A 22028-nucleotide genomic window follows, 5' to 3' on the forward strand; every position below is an offset into this window, starting at 1 on the left:
GGCAGTTTCTGTTTTGTTTCAAATATGGAGACAAATATTGTACACAGTACTTTGTCGTCTTACGAACGCCTTGTACAACTGCAGCAAAACTTCCTTGCTTTTGTATTGTATGTCACTTTCAAAAAAGAAGTCAACTTTCCATTTGCCTTCCTTATCACATACTGCAGCTGCATGCTAACCTTATGGGATTAATTGTTTTAATATCTTGTTTATTTTGATTAATTGGGGAGGAATCTGGTGAATTGGAGTTCATTTATCTAATGAATATATGTTGTCTTAATTTTTATAAGATATGTGATAATGTTTCACTGATTTTTAAAAATTCACTTGAGACCATGGAATTAATGACAACTTAGCTGCTGGGTTGAAAATTAGCTTCATTAGAAGAATCAAAAGAAGATTATAATTGAGAGAAAGACTTACACAGCACCAATTAGTGGGTTTAGTGATGGTTTTGTTTGTGATATTGGGTCATTGTATTATTCGTTGTTGCTGTGGAGAAGTGTGTCCATTCTGGGTCATTGTACACATTGGAACCAATAACATAGGGAGGGAAACGGGGTATGTCGGCTTCCAAGAGATCAATTGTGTTTGGGGATTCTGTAGTCCGAGGTACAGACAGTTGTTTCTGTGGCCAGCAGTGAAAAAGCAGGATGGTGTGTTGCTTCCCTGGTGCCAGGATCAAGGATGTCTTGGAGAGGGTGCAGAATGTTCTCATGGGGGAGAGGGGCCAGTAAGAGGTCATTGTCCACATTGGAACCAATGTCATAGGAACGGAGAAAGTTGTGACTCTGAAGGGAGATTACAGAGAGTTAGGCAGAAATTTAAAAAGCAAGTCCTTGAGAGTAGTAATATCTGGATCACTCCCAGTGCTGCGAGGTGGTGTGGGTAGGAATAGGAGGATAGAGCAGATGAATGCATGGCTGAGGAGCAGGTGTATGGGAGAAGGATTCACATTTTTGGATCATTGGAATCTCTTCTGGGGTAGAAGTGACCTTTACAAGAAGGACGGATTGCACCTAAATTGGAAGGGGACTAATATGCTGGCAGGGAGATTTGCTAGAGCAGCTCAGGAGGATATAAACTATTAAGGTGGGGACCCGGGAGATGATGAGGAAAAAGATCAATCTGAAACTGGTACAGTTGAGAAAAGAAGTGAGTCAAACAGTCAGGGCAGGCAGGGACAAAGCAGAGAGCAAGGTAGGATTGATAAATTAAACTGCAATTATTTCAATGCAAGAGGCTGAACAGGGAAGGCAGATGAACTCTGGGCATGGTTAGGAACATGGGACTGGGCTATCATAGCAATTACAGAGATGTGGCTCAGGAATAGACAGGACTGGTAGCTTAATGTTCCAGGATACAAATGCTACAGAAAGGGAGGCAAGAGAGGAGAGGGAGTGGCATTTTTCATAAGGGATAGCATTACAGCTGTACGGGGGGGGGGGGAATATATTCCCGGAAATACATTTAGTGAAGTTATTTGGGTGGAACTGAGAAATAAGAAAGGGATGATCACCTTATTAGGATTATGTTGTAGACTCCCTAATAGTCAGAGGGAAATTAGAAATAATTTGTAAGGGGATCTCAGTTATCTGTAAGAATAATAGGGTGGTTATGGTAGGGGATTTTAACTTTCCAAACATAGACTAGGACTGCCAAAGAGTTAAGGGTTTACATGGAGAGGAAATTAAGTGTGTACAAGAAAATTTTCTGATTCATGTAGATGTACCTACTAGAGAAGGTGCAAAACTTGACCAACTCTTGGGAAATAAGGCAGGGCATGTGATTGAGGTGTCAATGGGGAGCACTTTGGGGCCAGCAACCATAATTCAATTAGATTTTAAAATCGTGATGGAAAAGGATAGACCAGATCTAAAAGTTGAAGTTCTAAATTGGAAAAAGGCCAATTTTGACAGTATTAGGCAAGAACTTTCAAAAACTGATTGGGGGCACATGTTCGCAGGTAAAGGGATGCAGGAAAATTGGAAGCTTATGGAAGTGAGATAATGAGAATCCAGAGAAAGTATATTCCTGTCAGGGTGAAAGGAAAGGCTGGTAGGTATAGGGAATGCTGGATGACTAAAGAAATTGATGGTTTGGTTCAGAAAAATAAGAAGCATAAGTAAGATATAGACAGGATATATCGAATGAATCCTTGGAAGAGTATAAAGGCAGTAGGATTATACTTAAGAGGGAAATCAGGAGAGCAAAAAGGGGACATGAGATAGCTTTGGCAAATAGAGTTAAGGAGAATCCAAAAGGTTTTTACAAATAAGGGTAAGGACAAAAGGGTAATTAGGGAGAGAATAGGGCCCCTCAAAGATCAGCCTTTGTGTGGAGCCACAGGAGATGGGGGAAATACTAAATGAGTATTTTGCATCAGTGTTTACTGTGGAGAAGGATATGGAAGATATAGAATGTAGGGAAATAGATAATGACATCTTTAAAAATGTCGATATTACAGAGGAGGAAGTACTGGATGTTCTTGAAACACATAAAGTGGATAAATCCCCAGGACCTGATCAGGTGTTCCCTGGAGGTCTGTGGGAAGCTAGAGAAGTGATTGCTGGGCTTCTTGCTGAGATATGTGTGTCATCGATAGTCACAAGTGAGGTGCCAGAAGACTGGAGGTTGGCTAATGCGTTGCCACTGTTTAAGAAGGGAGGTAAGGAGAAGCCACGGAACTATAGACCGGTGAGCCTGACGTAAATGGTGGGCAAGTTGTTGGAGGGAATTCTGAGGGACAGAATGTACATGTATTTGGTAAGGCATGGATTGATTAGCGATAGTTAACATGTCTTTGTGTGTGGGAAATCATGTGTCACAAACTTGATTGAGTTTTTTGAAAAACTAACAAAGAGGATTGATGTGGACAGAGCGGTAGATGTGATCTGTATGGACTTCAGTAAGGCGTTTGACAAGGTTCCCCAGGGGAGACTGGTTAGCAAGGTTAGATCTCATGGAATACAGGGAGAATTAGCTGTTTGGATGCAGAACTGGCTCAAAGGTAGAAGACAGGGTGGTGGTGGAGACTGGAGGCCTGTGACCAGTGGAGTGCCACAAGGATTGGTGCTAGGTCCATTACCTTTCATCATTTATATAAATGATTTGGATGAAAGCATAAGAGGTATACTTCGTAAGTTTGCAGATGACACCAAAATTGGAGGTGTAGTTGACAGTGACGAAGGTTACCTTCTATTACAACAGGATCTTGACTAGATGGGCTGAGAAGTGGCAGATGAAGTTTAATTTCGATAAATGCGAGGTGCTGCATTTTGGAAAAGCAAATCTTCGCAGGACTTATACACTTAATGGTAAGGTCCTAGGGAGTGTTGCTGAACAAAGAGACCTTGGAGTGCAGGTTCATAGCTCCTTGAAAGTGGAGTTGCTGGTAGATAGGATAGTGAAGAAGGCGTTTGGTATGCTTTCTTTTATTGGTCAAAGTATTGAATATAGGAGTTGGGAGGTCATGTTGCGGCTGTACAGGACATTGGTCAGGCCACTTTTGGAATATTTCATGCAATTTTGGTCTCCTTCCTATTGGAAGGTTGTTGTGAATCTTCAAAGAGTTCAGAAAAGGTTTACAAGGATGTGGCCAGGGTTGGAGGATTTGAGCTACAGGGAGAGGTTGAATAGGCTGGTGTTGTTTTCCCTGGAGCGTCGGAGGCTGAGGGGTGACCTTATAGAGGTTTATAAACCATGAGGAGCATGGGTAGGATAAATAGACAAAGTCTCTTCCCTGAGCTGGGGGAATCCAGAACTAGAGGGCATAGGTTTAGGATGAGAGGTGATAGATATGAAAGAGACCTAAGGGGCAACATTTTCATGCAGAGGGTGGTACATATATGGAATGAGGAAGTGGTGGAGGCCGGTATAATTGCAACATTTAAAGGCATTTGGATGGCTATATGAATAGGAAGGGTTTGGAGAGATATGGGCCGGGTGCTGGGATATCTGGTTGGCATGGACGGGTTGAACCAACGGGTCTGTTTCCATTCTGGATATCTCTGAGACTCTATTTCAGGATACAGAGCTCGATATGGGCATGATAAATATCAGGAAGTTCTCAAAAAGGTTTGGGCAAGATGAGATGTACTGACATTTTGATAAATGTAAGGTAATTGGTGAAGCAGGAATTATTGTACGTATAAAAGATGAAGGAGTACATATTAACAAATGATCTTGTAATTATTGATCGATCATTGCATGTTTTCAGACAAATAAGCTGAATAAAAACAAAATAAAAATCTGGAACTTTCTACAACCAACTCCATCAAAAATTGATCTCAACATGTGACATCTTTCGGGGGATATCGGGTTACTGATAAGTTTAACTGCTAGACATTCTCACCAATCGGTGTTCTTGTGACTCCAGCCCTGCTTTGTCTGTGTCTCTGCACTTTTTTGTGTTCACTTTCTTCCTTATTTCTATACTCTTCCTCTGCACATCTGCCTCTTTTCATGTTCCATTCCAATGCACTCACTTTTGTTTGCTGTATTTTTTTCCCCACTTTATTCTGTCAGTCTTTTTCTCTAAATCTGCTTCCTTCTGTTTCATAACTTTCAGTCAGCCTGTCCTCTTTTCTGCAATTGTATGAGCCCTTCTGTCACTATGGTGTTTCCTCAATCTCGTATGTCTTTTTCAGTCCTTTCAATATTTCACCCCTCTTGCACTGTACATATTTATCATGTTATCTGCCCTCTGTGCATTGGTCTGATCTTATTTTAGATGTCATTCTTACCTTCCTTACTTCATCTTTCTCTGTTCATCTTTCTTCATTTTTTAAAAAACTACAAAGAAAGAAGATATTTTGTTCCAATATACCCATGCCAACTTTTTGTCATAACAATCCCAAAATTAATCCCACTGCCTGCTTTTTCATGCACATTCCAGTGTCAAAGATGCAGTAATTCTTCATGTTTTCTCAGTTTCAATCAGGATGTAAGCTGATGGCTCATCATCGTTATTGTTCCAATCCCACAATCTTCCCTTATTCACCCTATCAAAACGCTATGTAATCTAAAAAGTTATATTTAATTTCCCTTAACGTTTCCTCCTGTAGTACATGAAGTTAAATCCCTTATTCAACATCTGCCCATCCCAAAATAAAACCATTACATCATTTTTCTATCTCTCTTCTTCCTTCACTCCAAACCTCTGAAACTTACACTGGGTATCATGTACTTTAAAAACCTCAGAACATCAAGTTATTGAAAAGAAATATGTTGTCTCAAAAGTTGAAACTTTTGTCACAGCTGGACAGTTACCCATGAAGTATCTCCATAGAGACAGTTATCCTGTTACCAGGTCACCCCCTGTTTACACACAGAGTCCTTGACACTGGTCCAGCTCCAGAAGAGCCAGCTCTCAGAGTGAGCAGAACCTCTGACACTCCAGTTTATTCTTTTTTCTTGACACTCCAGTTTCTTTTTGAGAGACACAATGAAAGACACAATGTGTATGAATCTTTATTAAATTTCCACCACCAGGAAGAAACACCCAAGTAGCCAGTGACAAGTAGTGCCCTTCACATCAAAGGGCAATGCTGCGTGATCAAACAGTGAAGGGGAGGGCAGGGATTAAATCAAAATAGAGTTGGAGGGGAAGTAATGCACTCCACTCCCTGTGGCGCCCATCTCTCCCTGAACAACTCCAGGGTGTTGGTGGACACCGTGTGCTCCCTCTCTCGGGACACCCATGCTCTAACATAACTGCGGAAGAGGGGCAGGCAATCGGCCTAAAGACCACACTCCAGTTTATATTTTTTAATTTTATTAAACAACTCACAGTTTACAAAACAATTAACATTAACAGCTGTATGCAGAGAAACCGAAATTTTACAAGGGAGAGGAATGGCAAAGCCAAGACCTAAACCCTGACATTCAACCGGTTTTCAGGGAATGAGGACAAACCTCAAATCCCAAACACTCCAGTTTTTTTTCTTTTTTTTTACTGCTAACCCCCAAACTACTGCCTAACTGCGGTAGTGCTTATTTTTTCCCCAGCACCCATGGTGTGTGTGTGTGTGTGTGCAGATGTGAGACACAGTGAGAGACACAAACTGCGCGAATCTTTATTCAATTTCCACCACCAGGAAGATAGGAAGACACCTGAGTGGCCAGTGACAAGCAGTGCCCTTCACATCAAAGGGAATGCTGTGTGATCAAACAGTGAAGGGGAGGGCAGGGATAGACTCCAGTTTTTTTTTCTCTTTTTTTTTTCTTTTTTTTTTCTTTCACACAAGCCAGCCCTCAGAGCGAACAGAACCAAACTTCACACAGACAGTTGCCTGAGGCAGGAACCGAACCTGGGACCGTGGTGCTGTGAGGCAGCAGTGCTAGCCACTGAGCCACCTGTGCCACCCCCACTCCAGTTTGTCTGTCAGCCAGGCATCCCTGATTGGACCAGATTAATAGCCCCAATCAGGCAATTCTAAATCTGAGGTCACCTGGTTGATCTTGTTCAATCACAACAACCAACATCTTGTCAGTTTTAGCCACTTGAGCATGAAAAGCATGTCATTATAAATTGGTTTCCATTCTTGCAAAATAAATCAGATTTCATGAAATTATCACCTGTGAAATTTACACAATGTTATTGATGATTTTGTCCGTTTCAAAATTGTTTTCAACCTAAACTAAAGGATGTTAGGAATGTCTGGTCCAAATTGAAACAACTTCATCAAACCTTGTATCTGACCAACTTGGAGTACTAACTGAGATTGTCTTCATTTCTCCAGAGACAATTACAATTTCATCAATTGCAGCACCATGTCAAGGTTAGATGTGTTGAATTCAATTTGATTTCACTAAAAAATTGAATAGAATAATTCAGGTCTCAAAAGGGCTGAGAGGTGCATATGCAGACAGTAGGTTATTTCGACTGCTTGCAGGGTACTTGTGGAAAAAGAATTAAAATTAATTTGTCTTAAGTGAAACTAGGCATTTAGAAGACTATTTCCTGTTTGTTGATTTGGAGTTTCCACCTTCCTTTAGTTTAGATTGTAATTAATGCAAGTGGAAGGTATACCATTCAAAGAATCTTACTCACCCAAACAAAATGGCAGTTTGCAGTGGACACCCAACAAAGGACAATATATTTGTTCTAAGAAGGCTAGATTAAAATAAGACTGGGATCAGGATTCAATCTTAAATTAAGAGTGATGATGCTCTGCAGCTCTGGTGCCATTGGAGGTCTGTGAACGGTAACCAGCCTAGGTTACATTGGGGCTTCTGGAATGAGTTATCAAGAGATTTCCACTGGGAAATTTGTTGGTGCCCATAATGGGATAGATTGTACATAGTCTGTGGAAGGGAATGATTTGATGACTGCTTAACTTTCAGTTGTTCATAATGTTTTATTTTAAATTTAACTCTTGAGTAATTTGTGTTTAAAATTAATTGGATTATTTTTGTCAGTCCTCTTTTATAAATTGTCACATTTGGTAGCAGAGTAATTTAATGAAGAGGAAGGGCGGCTGGTGAGCCCCAGCACTGCTGTGACTCCACCTTGACTAGGTCTGTGATGGAAAGATCCATGGCTGGTCTTTATACCTCACTATCAATTGAGGCCCTTAGGAGGGCAGTTAATGTCCACGTTAGGTCCTCATGCCATCATCACTGATATTAAACCAGCTGTCAGCTCGCCATGCAGAGATGACAACAGCAAAACTCTACATGGGATCTAGCAGAGTCATGGCTGAGGAGTTGCTCATTCGAAGACAAGTGATGATTAATCAAGGAATCTCGCATCTGGCATAGGGGCTGGGAGTGGGGGATGGGGTGTGGTGGAGAAGGGGCTCTTACTGAGAACTGTCTCCTGCCCTTGTGAACAAATTTCATGCCTCTCCTTCCTTCAAGCACCCATCTCCAGCCATCACTCTCCTCTCGTATTCCAGAAGGGAAAAGAACAGTAAAACCTATGAACGATGCATACTGGCCCAACCACTTTGTTTAACTCAGAATTGAGTTCCATTAAGTTTATTTCCAATTGTTGCTGGTTGGTTGTTCTCTTTTGCTTCTCGATTGGAATCCAACAATAATTGTATGCCTTGGTTGCGTGTTGTATCATCAGCAGTTCATGCTCCCCCAGTGGCATTGTTCAATAAAACCTCTGGCCCCTATTGAACCAATAGCTCTCAACAGACCGAATGTGCACGACCAGGATCTTTTGATTCCAGGCTAGGTCTGTCAATGCCTGCTTTATATATGAATGCTACATAATTCAGTAGGCCTTCACAAAAGGAGGTGATGGGAGACCTATGGCACCTCTTCAGCTGGCTTCTGTGACCTCCTTCACATCCATTCAGTCCAGCACTCTGTGTGTATTGTATAAGAACTATACCGTTCCAGGAATTGATGAATGATGATTCTGTGAGTGACACTGATTGTACTGTTACCTTCCATTTGCTACTTTCAAGAGATTAAAACCGTGTCTGCCAAACAAAAATGGAATAATGTATTATTTAAGCAATGACTTGGAGGTGCCAGTGTTGGACTGGGGTGGACAAAGTTAAAAATCTCACAACACCAGCTTATAGTCCAACATGTTTGTTTGGAAGCATTAGCTTTTGGAGCGCCACTTCTTCGTCAGTTGCCAACCACCTGATGAAGGAACGGTGCTCCAAACGCTAGTGCTTCCAAATAAACCTATTGGAGATACCTTGGTATTCTGTGATTTTTAACTTATTTAAGCAGGCATCGCAAAATTCTGTTACTAAAACAAAATAGCAGACAAACATTAACAATTGCACCTGTTTGTGAGCAATGAACTCAATGAAAGTATTACCCTTGGTGGAATACACAACTCATGGATTAAGATTTGTCAGTTAGTAATGGATGAATGATGTGGTAAATCTCACTGGGAATGGTTATAGAATTGGGAATAATTGGGAAGCTGCCACTTACATTGTCTCTGTCATTCTTTGCAGGCATACTTCCGACAGGGTGTTGCTCTCCAGTATCTCGGCCGCCATGCAGATGCGCTGGCTGCATTTGCATCTGGGCTGGCCCAAGATCCAAAAAGCTTGCAGCTGCTGGTCGGGATGGTGGAAGCTGCTATGAAGTCTCCACTACGAGGTAAAGTCATAACAATTCTGTAGAAATAATCGTTAGACCGCTGAGCAGATAATATTAAGTCAGCATTCGGTTATCCAAGTGCAGTAAAATCTCTCTCCCTCTGTCTCTCTTTCATCATGCGCACTAACTTGCAGGAGACTCAGTCTACCTGTTCATTCTTTTAAAATAATAGTTCAAACAGCTTTAGTGGAACACTGCAACAAAAGATCAAGAAGTCAATTGAAACATACAATGGAAATTTATTAAATTTAAATTGAAATGCCACTATTAGGGGTGATGATCCATTCCAGCCCAGGTGGGGCCCACTGAACCCGAAAGACCTGCATTGTACAGTCCACTGAACTCTGCATTCTCCCCGTCCACGGTCACCAGAATGTGGATGGAACCAAATCTTGCTCAATATTCTTAGAACAGCAAACTTTAACAAGTTAGACTATCCCCAGTGGGGCACTGTGACAGAAACAACAAATGGCTAATGAAAACTTACAAAACAGAAACTTAGCAAATGAAAAGAGCATTGTCCAGGGTGAAAGTGCACCCCATTTCTAAAGTGCTCACTTGTCTCAAAAGGCCTCCATTGTGCCGGTGAACACTGTATTTTCACTCTCCACAGACACCTGAGCATGGATGTAACTGCGAAAAAGGGGCGGACTGTCAGGTACTATGGACCCCTCTATAGCCTGCTGCATTGATTACTTAATGGCCACATTGGCCAAGCCTATCAGTAGGTGAAGGCCTTATTAACTAGCAGTATTGGAGGACAAACCACCACTGAGTCCTTAACAAGAAATGTCTTCTGCAACAAAATTTATTGCATAAGAACATTAGGTACAGATTATATTAACTTGTTAGATGTAACTGCAAAAGGCATTCAGGAACCAGAGGTGAGATATCTGACCCCATTGTGATCTTGTGAAAAGTAATCGTTTCTCCACTAAAGGACAGCGATGGCATCAGATTACAGTCTCCTAAAGAAACCCATAGTCAAGGAAATTGGATTTAAAGAAAAGAGGTTGAGGAGAATATTTTTTCATGTAGTGAGTCATTATAGTCTGGAACCTGCTGCCTGAAGGGACAATTGAAACAGATTCAAAGGTAATATTCAAAAAAGATATTGGATGAATACTTGAAAGGAGCATAATTGTAGAGCAAGAAGGAAAGAATATGGGGTGTTGGATAACTTGGATAAATGTTTCAAAGAGCCAGCATAGGCACTGTGGGTAAAATGCTGTGGATGCTGGAAATCTGAAATGAAAACCAAGTGCTGGAGAAGCTCAGGTGATCTGGAAACACCTGTGGACAGAGTTAATGTTTGGAATTTGATATGACTTTTGACAACTTCACAGATTCAGGTGGTCTGGAGGTTTTAGTTTCTTTGGTAGAAGATATTCTTTTTTTTAACTTGCAAGATTGATAGGGCTTTGGCTCAGGGACTGTTGACCTTGATTCTGATCTTTGCCTTGATTGGTTTGTGAATGACTTTTCCACTGAATGATCTTTTGGATGTGATTCCTGCTAAACTTGGTAGTTGGTCCATTACCTTATTTGAAGGACTTTTAATCTCCTGAATTTCCTTTGCAGAGGACCTCCTTCTATTACCTCAGGTAACCAATAACATCACCTTGAGGACCTCAATGTCATGAAAGCCCATCATCAAAGCTGCCTGCTCGGGTGAAACAAGTGCTTTTATCCTTGCAATATTCTGGAGTTTCAGACCATGCAATTTCTTCATTTTGATTGTGCCCTGGAATTTGTGGACTCTGGCCTGGCTTCCATGACATTGCATCTCAGTCATTTCCATTTCGTTCAAACAAATCTTTCCTCTCTGTTTGCTGATAGATTCATGTAGGCTCTTTATTTCAACGTATTCATTTGGTTAGGTGTCTTCATTTGCCCACCATGAATGTCTTCCTGACAAAAGAGACATTTTCATTACTCACTAGAGAACTGCTGAATAATTAGCATTATGCTAGTCACTTGTAGTTGTAATTCTTTAGAAGCAAAGCATTGAAATATTAATGTCAAATGATGATCTTAAATACGTTCAAGAACAAAGTCGCATCTGCGGTATCCATTTTGTTCTGCGTACTATTTTAGAAACATATACAGGAGCATAGAAACTAGGAGCAGGAATAGGCCCATTTGGCCCCTTGATTCTGCTGCATCATTCAATATGATCGTGATTGATCGTTGAGCTCAATACCGTAATCCTGTCTTCCACCAAATCCCTTGATTCCTTGAGTAGCAAGAGCAAGATCCATACCTTCTTGAAAACATATAATGTTTTGGCTCCAATCACTTTCTATGATAGTGAATTCCACAGGCTCATCACTCTCTGGTTGAAGAAATTTCTGCTCACCTCAGTCCTGAATGGTTTATCTCTTATACTTAAACTATGACCAGTGGTCTGGATTCCCCCTTCTTACATCTAACCTGTCTAGTTAGAATTTTATTGATTTCTATGAGATTCTCCCCTCATTTGTCAAAACTCCAGTGGATACAATCCCAACCAACTCAATCTCCCCTCATACATCAGTCCTGCCATTCCAGTCATCAATTTGGTAAATCTTCAGTGCAGTCCCTTCCTCTGATAAGGAGACAAAAACTACACACAATATTCCAGGTGTGGCGTCACCAAATCCCTGTAAATTTGCAACAAGATATCCTTATCCCTGTACTTCAATCCTCTCAAGATGAAGAGCAATATACAGTCAGTGTTCTTTACTGCCTGCTGCACCTGTGTGCTTACTCCCAGTGGCTGGTGCACGAGGACAACCAGTTCTTGTTGAACATTCTCTCCATTTGCAACCATTCAAATAATAATCTGCCTTCCTAGTTTTGCTATCTGAACAACTTCAGCCAGAGATTTTGGAATGAGCTCGTAAGTTGTACAGCTCGTTTTTCTCAGTATTTGCTTTTTCTGGCAACCTTTGCTCCTCTTGGCCTTGTAACCTGTGCTCTGTGATAATAGGAGTCAAAAATGCTTCCATATCACCTCTGAAATCTTTCTGTTGAAAGTACAAAACAATTTTCTTACATCAACATAGGTAATTTCAATAGATTCTTTCTCCTTTTGGATTTTAACATGATTCTAGGAAGCCTTGTGAAAGATTTGGCTCACTGCACTTTGACTGATTAGACAATGAGGATGTGTTTCTGGAGCAGTTATTCAGTTATTTCTTGAACCCCTTCTGTATTTTAAGGCTTTTGAGGTCAAGACAAACATACTAGCTCAAAAGCAAGAGGTGTTGATTGCAAATTATGTAAACATTTGAACTCTCATTACATTCTGTATTGTATTACCTTCATACCTTGACTTTTGTTGGGCTGGAATAACCAAATGATTTGCTCAACTGCCAGGAGTTCACTTACAGCACCGAAGAGATTATTGAGATTACACCAGTGTGAAGAAACCTTCTGAAAATCCAGAAAGGTCTTCACTGAACAAAGGAAAACATACATTTTTACTCACTTGTTTCATCCCGCCTGTAACATTTACAAACCAGTGATATTATTAATTAATTACATACATTTCTAGTTAAGCTAATCCTATCACTGAATGGCTAGAGATGGAGAGACTTGTGATCAATCCCCAGTCCTCCATGGTCTCATGATGTTTCCTTGTTACTCTTACCTCCCTCCTTGGGGCTTTTCACAATGGACACTGTATTCAAGTACATTTATCCCAAGCATTGGCCAGTTGCACCATGTTAACTGCCAATTAATTGGATATTTGCCTATCTCCTTTGAAATTCCTTATTAGCTTCATTATAGGAAATATAAAAGAATATTGGTTTTTACTAATTGCTATAATTTCAGTTCCAGCAAAGCTATGTGGTTACGCCTAATGTTAGAATTCTTTACTTAACAAGTTGTGAGCAGTTTCTTTCTTACCATTTTTACTAGACACCCCTCTATTTATCCTCAGATGTTTTATAATGTCACAGAGTCATAGTGAGGTGCAGCATGGAAATGGACCCTTCAGTCAAACTCATCCATGCCATCCAGATACCCGAAATAAAATTAGTCCCATTTGCCAGCATTTGGCCCGCATCCCTCTAAAACCATTCCTATTCATATACCCATCCAGGTGCCTTTTAAATGTTGGAATTATACCAGCCTCCACCACTCTCTCTGGCAGCTCATTCCATACACGCACCACCCTCTGCATGAAAAGGTTGCACCTTAGTTCCCTTTTATATCCTTCCCTTCTCACCTTAAATCTATGCCGTCTAGTTTTGGACTCTGCTACCGTGGGGAAAAGACCTTGGCTATTCACCCTATCTCTGCCACTCACTATTTCATAAACCTCTATAAATAGCCCAGTCTACTCAGCCTCTCCCTATAGCTCAAACCCTCCAACCCTGGGAACATCATTGTAAATCTTTTCTGAACCTTTTCAAGTTTCACAGCATCCTTCCTATAGCAGGGAAACTAGTGTTGCATGTAGTATTCCAAAAGTGACCCAACCAATGTCCTGTACAGCTGCAGTGTGACCTCCCAGCTCCTATACTTAATGCACTGAACAATTAAGCATGCCAAACATCATTATCACTATCTTGTCTGCCTGCGACTCCACTTTGAAGGAACTATGAACCTGCACTCCAAGGTCTCTTTCTTCAGCAACACTTCCCAGGATTTTACCATTGAGTGTATAAGTCCTCCCATGATTTGCCTTTCCAAAACGCATCACCTCACATTTATTTAAATTAAACTCCATTTGCTGACCCTCACCGCATTGGTCCATGTGATCAAGGTCCCATTGTACTCTGAGGTAACCTTCTTCGCTGTCCACTACACCATCAATTTTAGTGTCATCTGCAATCTCCCTAACCATACCTACTATGTTCACAAATCATTTATATAAATGAGGAAAAGCAGCAGACTCAGCACCGATCCTTGCGGCACACCGCTGGTCACAGGCCTCCAGTCTGAAAAGCAACCCTCCACCACCATCACCTTATGGATTTCTAGAATCCCCTTTTTGACCTCCCGATCTTTCTCTCAAGTATAGGCTACTGGCTTTATTTTCTCTGGAATCACCTGTCTTCTACCTTAGAGCCAGTTCTGTATCCAAATGGCTAGTTCTCCCTGTATTTCACCTTGCTAACCAATTAACCAGAGGAACCTTGTTGAATGCCTTACTGAAATCCATCAAGATCACGTCAATTGCTCTGTCCTCATCAATCCTCTTCATTACTTCTTCAAAAAACTCAAGTTCGCGAGACAAAATTTTCCATGCACAAAGCCATGTTGACTATCCCTAATCCTTGCCTTTCCAAATACATGTAAATCCTGTCCCTCGGGATTTCCTCAAAACTCGCCGATCCCTGATGTCAGGCTCACCAGTCTAGTTCCCTGGCTTTTTCTTACTTTTCTTGCAATGTAACTTGCTTGATCACCATGAATGTGGTGGCATTCAACATTTGACCTCTGCACCATTGCTGGAAAGAGGTAGCAATGTGCATCATCTACAATATGCACTGCAGTAATTCACCAAAGCCCCTTTGACAGTATCTTCCAAACCTTTATTTCCGAAAAGAATATGGGCATGAGCAGCAAATGCATTGAAGCACCAGCACCATGCACCTGTAAGCCAAACACCATGTTGACTTTGAAGACTAATATTAATTTCTTTGTTGCTGAGTCAAAGTCCTGGAACTCTGTTCCCAACAGCACTGTGGCTGTTCCTACACCACAGGGACTGCAGCCATTTAGTAAAGCAGCCCTCTACTACTTCCTCAAGGGGAGTTAGTGGTGGGCAAGACATACTGACCAAGCAAGTAATATCCACATCTCATGAATGAATACTAAAAAAAATTCTCACAGAGAATTCTGTTCCTGTTGTGGAAACAGAATCTTTGAATCCTTTCAAGGCAGATGTAGATAGATTCTTGGTGAGGCAGCAATGTGCAGCTGAGGTGTAAATCAGATTAGCCATGATCTTATAGAGTTGATCATCTGACTTTTGCAGTGTTTAATTAAAAGTATTGATTGTAACCTGTGATTTGCTTTTAGAATCCCTGGAACCAACCTATCAGAAGCTACAGAAAATGAAGTTGGACAAAAGCCCTTTTGTTGTCGTATCTGTCATTGGCCAGGAGCTTTTGACAGCAGGACATCACAGTGCATCTGTAGTTGTTCTGGAAGCTGCCTTGAAAATTGGAACGTGCAGCTTGAAACTTCGTGGGTCAGTGTTCTCGGCTCTAAGCAGTGCTTACTGGGCATTAGGGAATACAGAGAAGAGTATTGGCTATATGCAGCAGGACTTCGATGTAGCCAAGACTTTAGGTAAACACTCCAACTATTGTCTTATAAATTAATTAGAATTTCTGAAAGATTTGATGTTTTAAAATATTCAAAGTTCGCAGCATCAAAGAAAGTAAATCCAGGCAGTGTGAAAAGGTTTATGCTAGTATTCATTCTACATGTATATAAAGATATAAAGTACTTTCCTTCCAAGTATGGGTCAAATTTAATAAAAAACTAAATGGAAATGTATTTTCCTACAGATGTGGAACTGGCTCCAAACTTCCAACATATATTGTAGATAGTAGTTCTAATGATTACATTGCTGATGTACCTTTATGACGTATGGGGAGTTCTTGGGGTGGATGCGAAGCTATTTTTTTCGTGCAGGTGTATCCTGTCCTGTCTCTAAGCAGCTGTAATGTAGTAGAGGGATGCAATAGTACACCATCTCCCTTAATTACAACTTGAAAAAGGTGATAGAAGAATCAGTTGCTTTGACTTTACGGTTCAGCTGCCATAGTAAGTGAACATTCTTTTCACAAAACATGATACCAATTTTAAATCGTTGTTCTGAAGTAGAATTGTAAACAAATAAGCCTGCACTTGAAACGGATATTTACCACCAGGTAGCATGTACATGCATAGTATTTATGGGTATATGACACTGATAATATTACAATGAACAATATTTTTGAGGGTGGAATGCATGTGCATGTTTATTCAGAATTTTTATTTTTGTATCACTTAAGGATGATCATTACATAGAATGGAAATAGTGGCAAAATTCTTTAGCTAAAATAGTGGCAAAATGTTTCCAGCCTCTGAATGATGCAGGTCAAGGTGAGCAAGTTATGAAAATCATGAGATGGCCAGCGAGGAGCTTCTCAATGTCAAGGGAAAATGTCCCATCTCGCAACCAAGTGCTGAACAGCAAGACCAGATTCTCATTAGTGAGTGATAAGTGGCTCAATTGCTTTTATTAGCACACATTAAAGCTGAAGTCACCATAGTCTTACCAGACCATAGGGTTACTTTCTCATTAGAGAGAGACACGTCAGCATGCCTCAGTGAGGGAAGAGGTTGAGAAGGAGAATCCCTCCTGGTAACCTCAGCCGGTGCAGGAGTTGAACCCAGACGTTTGGCATTGCTGTGCATTGCAAACCAGCTACCAAGCCAACTGAACCCCCGAGCATATATTAACATCTCATTATTACGTAAACTCATTAATATTTAGTTTCCTACTCTCCCACTCGGCAGATGGAAATTAAATGGTGACAATTCTCAACATTGAAAATCCTGGTACTGCAGCTCACCACTTGCTTCCCTCCACCTCCGTCTTAGACCTGGCACCACCATCTTGGGGCACACAACACTACCTGTAGCCCTCACCCATGAAGGTTGATATCCAACAAATATCAACTTCAGCATGGCACATCTCTTTTCCAATTCCATTGTGGCTCTGCACTTCAGTGCCGCACTTTGGAAGACCCCTGTACCTTTCATTGCTGCTGCCAGGACAGTTTGCATGCAGGAACAAACATCTATTTCATGGATTTGACCAGGATGCATCTCAGGGCTGTTGGCTAGATGTCTTCCATGCTTACAGCGTCACTGCCTTGCTTGCATGGCCTTGCCTTTTGGTGCCTTGTCCCTGAGACAAATCCTGTTGAGTATTTATATTTTGCTATTTAGTTCAGTACAGATTCAAAGCCAGGCGGCTGCTATGGTTGTTCGTGGTGATCAGTCAAAGTGGGGGAGTTGTGCTGTTTTTATGGCAATGTGACGCTTAGATCGCGTGCCAACAGTCTATGTGGCAAACACACTGCATGTATATCAGCCAAGTGACCATGCCTCAAAGTCTAAGGGAAATGGTTTTCACTCAGGTCAGGGTGGTGGGGGTGGGTGCAGAGGCCGTCCATCAGGGAGCCCTAATAGTGTAATGAAAGACCATCATACAATTCTAGTCCAGAGGTTAGACATAGTAGGCCATCCCCATACAGTGGACACAGCCAAAAGGACCATTTCACAGTGATCCAGGAGCAGGCCATGGTCAGTCCTGAAGGTCTCTTGCATAAAAATGGGGACTTAAAGTCAGTTGCAGAGCTGCACACAGACCAATCAGTAGTCTGGCCGACCAGCCGTTCAAGGCCAGTGCCAGGGATCCTGGGATATCCAGGCTATGGCAAGAATGTCTGCCTACACTAATTGGGAGAATAGGATGAGTGGAGCACTATAAGACTGTACTGCATAGTTAATGAAGCAAGTTTGGAATGATAGCTTGATGCCAAGCTTTGCAGATAGAATCCCTTCATGAAATGCACCAAAAAACGACACTTATCTGATTCTAGTTTGATTCAACCTCATGTCTTTAGCCAGTCTTCAAACACTCCAGCTCTTTGGTCAGCATATTGCTTATTCCTTACATGAAGTTAGAGATTAAACAATGGAGTCACAGAGGAAAAGAAAGATTCATCTTGTAACCACCTTATAAATATCACTCAATGATAGAATATTGCTGCAAATCTTAAAATAAATTATTAACTTGGTAGTATAGTAAAATGAATTGATGTGATGTGCAGTACAATGAAATATTGGGATGTTAAAGGATACATTTCATACAGAACTGCTAGATGCCATTGTTCTGTATATAAAATCCCAAAACCACTTCGATTAGATTACAATTTAACTCACTGCCACAGATCCATCATTAAGATTTCATCTGGCTACTCTCTGGAGCAATTATGGAAGTCATATTTGTGTAGATTTCCTCCTTTTGTAAAATTCTAACACTACTTTACAAATATTCCAATTTTGCTATATACTGAGCAGAGAGGACTTCACAATCCCATTTCAAATGCTGTCACTGGTAGTCAGTTATCAGCAGGCTTATGAATATAAATCATTTGAACTCGAGTCAATTCCAGTCTATAATTTGCTACTGGGTATTCAATATCTGGTCATCTCTACATAATTTTAAAATGTTCTGTTTACCATGTTTTTTGCCAGTCACTATTTAATACTGTGTAACAAAAGAAATCTGTGCGGTACATTCACTTGACTGGCTTAAATTTTGCATTCATAAAGTAGTGACAACAATATAAATCAAATCAATAAATCAAGTGGGTCCAAGTCCAGAACTACCAGTGAGGAACTACTATGGTCATAATGAAAGTAATGAATCAAGTTTGAGCAGTCAACAAAAGCTGCCAACAAAGGAAGGGGCAAGAACTGAATGGCTTGAAATACATTTTGACTGCTGTATGTAATTTTTCAAAGAAATCTACAAATTTCTTGAGAAAGTGATTATCTTAATTTATACAGTTGCCTTTTGTAGCTTTGAAATGCCAATGATGTACTTTACACAAGGGCTCTGTCCACCTGTCTCGTTCTTTCTCTCTCTCTCAGAATTCTGTGGTTTGAGTTCCTGTTACTTCCCAGAGCTGTCATGCTATCATGTAAATGAGGAATCTGAATGAAGTAGCCAACTAGAACCCTCAGAATATCTCTGTCTGTAAGCAATCTGCAAATTGTCATTTCCAGAATATAATTAGCCCTAGCTTTTTTTTGCGTCAAATGAACAGTACCAAATTTTCGAGCTGCAGATGGGGAAACATAATATGCCAGGATTTTCTTCTTAATAATATACAAGATTGACTACCCAGAGAGCATGCCAGATCTTTCTTTCATAGGTCTGTTCTCCTGCCCCTCTAGCTATGGAAAAGAAATGACAAATTGCATTAAAACTAAGAAAATAATTGTTTTGTGTTGATAGCTTTGCAGTACTTTCCCTAAATGAAATCATCAAAATGAACTGAAGAAAATTTAAGTGACGGATTGCTTTCCAGAGATATTAGTATGTGTCCAGATTTATTTATGGAATTGTGGTGTCTGAGGGGCACACGGTTATTTCTTCAAGTACAGGGGATGAGGGAAGTATAATTCACATTTGAAGTTCATTTTCAGCAATCAGTGATATGAGACATGATGAATATTTTGCCTTGTTCTTAATCTCCATTGGTTACAGCAAAGTGCTGTTTGACTAATATATTTCAAAAAACCAATCGATGACATTTACTGCACTGTCAAGCCACTGCTTTTCAAACATCTTCAGAAGCAAACATCACTTTAGTATATTGTAAGATTTGATCATTTTGTTATATTGCTGTCTGTGTCGAGGAAGTGTAAATAAAGTCAGTTCAATAATGGCTGTGTGCTCTGGGTCCGTACATTTATTTTACTCAGTGTAATACAAACAAAGAAGATAGCGACAATTCTGAGATGGAACTTAGCTTTCTGTTGAAACATTAAGGGCTAGCGATACATTTTTGTATCCTTATAATCATTGTGATTCATCTTAGAACTCCCAACTTTGACTTTTAGGAAGTTTGAGCAATTTGTGCTTTGCATGCACATTGTGTTCAGGGACACTCAGCCAACAAAGGTACATAATTTTAAAAATGGCACTGAAGGCATATTTGGGGACAGTTCAATTCAAATGGAATTCAACCATGGCAAAAAGGTTTACAACTGAAATTATATTTGGCTTACAGTGAATAAAATGAGATTTGAAAGGTTGAAGAGGTTGTTCCCGTATCTATTGGCCTTTAGAAGAAAGAGAAGCAATCTTACTGAAACATATGAGATATTAAGGAGACTTGATTGGATGGATGTCAGGAGGGTATTTGGTCCTGTGGGGAACAGTAGAACTAGGTAATACAGTTTAAAAGTAAGGGGTCTCCCTTTTAAGACTGAGATGAGGAGATTTCTTTTCTGTCAGTGGGCCATTCATCTCTGGAATTCTATGCTCCAGAAAGCAGAGGAGGCTGGCTCATTGAATTTACTCAAGGCTGAGTTAAATGGATCTGTGTTTGACAAAGGAATGAAGGATTATATAGGCTGGTTAGGAAAGTGTCTCTTGCCTCTTTGAGTATCTTGCAAATTGACCAGAGGAACATATTTGTGGGAGTCCTACCGAGCCAAAAATTTTCTCTAAGCTTTTGTGTGAAGGCAAAAAGCTGACATGGAAGGAAGGTCTCACTCAGAAATTTAGTTGCAATTGTTGGCATGATTGCCACTAACTATTTAATTGCCCCCATTTCCATTCAAATTGCTATGCATTTGGGAAATTTGGTGATATCCCGGTAGCATGCATTAGCAGTGGAAACATTCATGCTCCAAGTCACACTAAAGCACAAAAGCTTGTGGTAAATCCAATGGTAGTTCAGGAGACTGGAATTGCTCAAATGCATGTAGGACAGAAATGAAAGCAGAAGTTGATGCTATCAAGCAGGAAGACCAAAGCAATGACAGAGAGCAAGAAACAGCATATTGGAGATGAGAGTAATAAGGTGGAGGATATAATTACAATGGCCACAGTAAAATTCAAGTCAGAGATTTGTGCCTTACTTTTGTCATTGATACGGCTGCAGCAGTAGGGGGAGTTATCTCAGAAAATGTGTATGAGAGTCTTTGAGTCACATTCCCACGTGCAAAGCTAGTGATTAGTCATTGCATTAATGGTATGCCATTGTTAGGTCAAGATAGTGCTACAGTGGAATATGATGCTTCTGATTATTTGCCAGTGATGAGAAGAAATTGGTTTAGGAAGGTAAGGATATTTATTTTTTATTTATGATATGTACCAATGATAGCATGTCTGGTAATGTGGAAATACTGAGTGGACGTTGAGTGAGGAGAGCAGAGTGATAAAGTTAGCCGTCGATATGATATTAAATTTTAAAAGCCAGGAGATAATGCAAGTACATCTTAAATTTGAAACTTCTTGTGAAGCCTGATTCATTCTTAACCACTGGTACTTGTGACTTAATTTACAACAAGGACATGTGAGTGTCTGCTAGAGAAATTAATTATGAAGTTTGTAAGACAATAGTGCATAGTAAAGTGCCCAATTTAGTCATGAATAGCTGGCCTAAGGAATATGAAGATGAGAAATTGCAGGAGTATGTCACACCCAAATCAACTAAGCATCAATCAAAGCTGTCTCTTCTGAGGCTAAAAATAATTTCCTGCCAGGGTTTAGAGAGAAATTTTCAGAAGAACTTGATCATGGGCAACAGGATAGTTCATATGAACGCAGAATATTTTCAGTATTCAATGGTAGACACAGACATTGAAGAGTTGTGAAATATTGTGAGCAAAGTCGCAAAATGAGAAATGATCCAACCAAGCTTCCTTTCATCGTATGGTGAAACACAAGAAGACTGTGGGCACGTATACATTTTATCTTTGGTGTAGATACAGGTTGAACCTGTGCCCAGTACTACAAGTGTCAAAACTATAGAGATTCAGAAATGTTAGTTTGCAGTTAATGTGTTTCCAGAGGTGCTAAAATCAGATAATGGACCACAGTTTCTGACTAAAGAGTTTAGCAAGTTTCAGAGTAAAAGTGGGAGTCAAACATACTCATGGCATCACCATATCACCTAGCGTCAAATGGTGCAACAGAAAGAAGGGAACCAATTCTGAAGAAATCATTGCAGATCGATTTGCTCGGTGACAAGTTAGACAGTTAACTTCAATTTTTCCCTTCAATACAGACAAGACAATCTTCTGTTCTCTTTCAGAATAACTCCACATTCTGTAACTGGTTGCTCAACTTAGGTGTTCATAGTTAAACATGCTAACAGACAAGGTTGATTTCGCTTACGTCTGATATCAAGAGCAAAATAAGAGAA

At 40.4% G+C, this 22028-nt stretch overlaps 1 protein-coding gene across 6 annotated transcripts in view; it reads left to right on the plus strand.

Moving 5' to 3' along the window:
• Window positions 1-22028, plus strand: part of ttc28 (tetratricopeptide repeat domain 28) — a 774630-nt gene that overhangs the window by 426131 nt on the left and 326471 nt on the right. For all 6 annotated transcript variants that reach the window (XM_043715612.2, XM_043715613.2, XM_043715615.2 and 3 more), the window contains 2 exons: window positions 8934-9081; window positions 15100-15372. In XM_043715612.2, the coding sequence (XP_043571547.2) occupies window positions 8934-9081; window positions 15100-15372 (421 nt within the window). The remainder of the gene's footprint in view (window positions 1-8933; window positions 9082-15099; window positions 15373-22028) is intronic.

Source organism: Chiloscyllium plagiosum, unplaced genomic scaffold (assembly GCF_037043375.1).
Source record: "Chiloscyllium plagiosum isolate Xiang-an unplaced genomic scaffold, Cpla_swu_hap1 HiC_scaffold_24, whole genome shotgun sequence".
Classification (NCBI taxonomy): Eukaryota; Metazoa; Chordata; class Chondrichthyes; order Orectolobiformes; family Hemiscylliidae; genus Chiloscyllium; species Chiloscyllium plagiosum.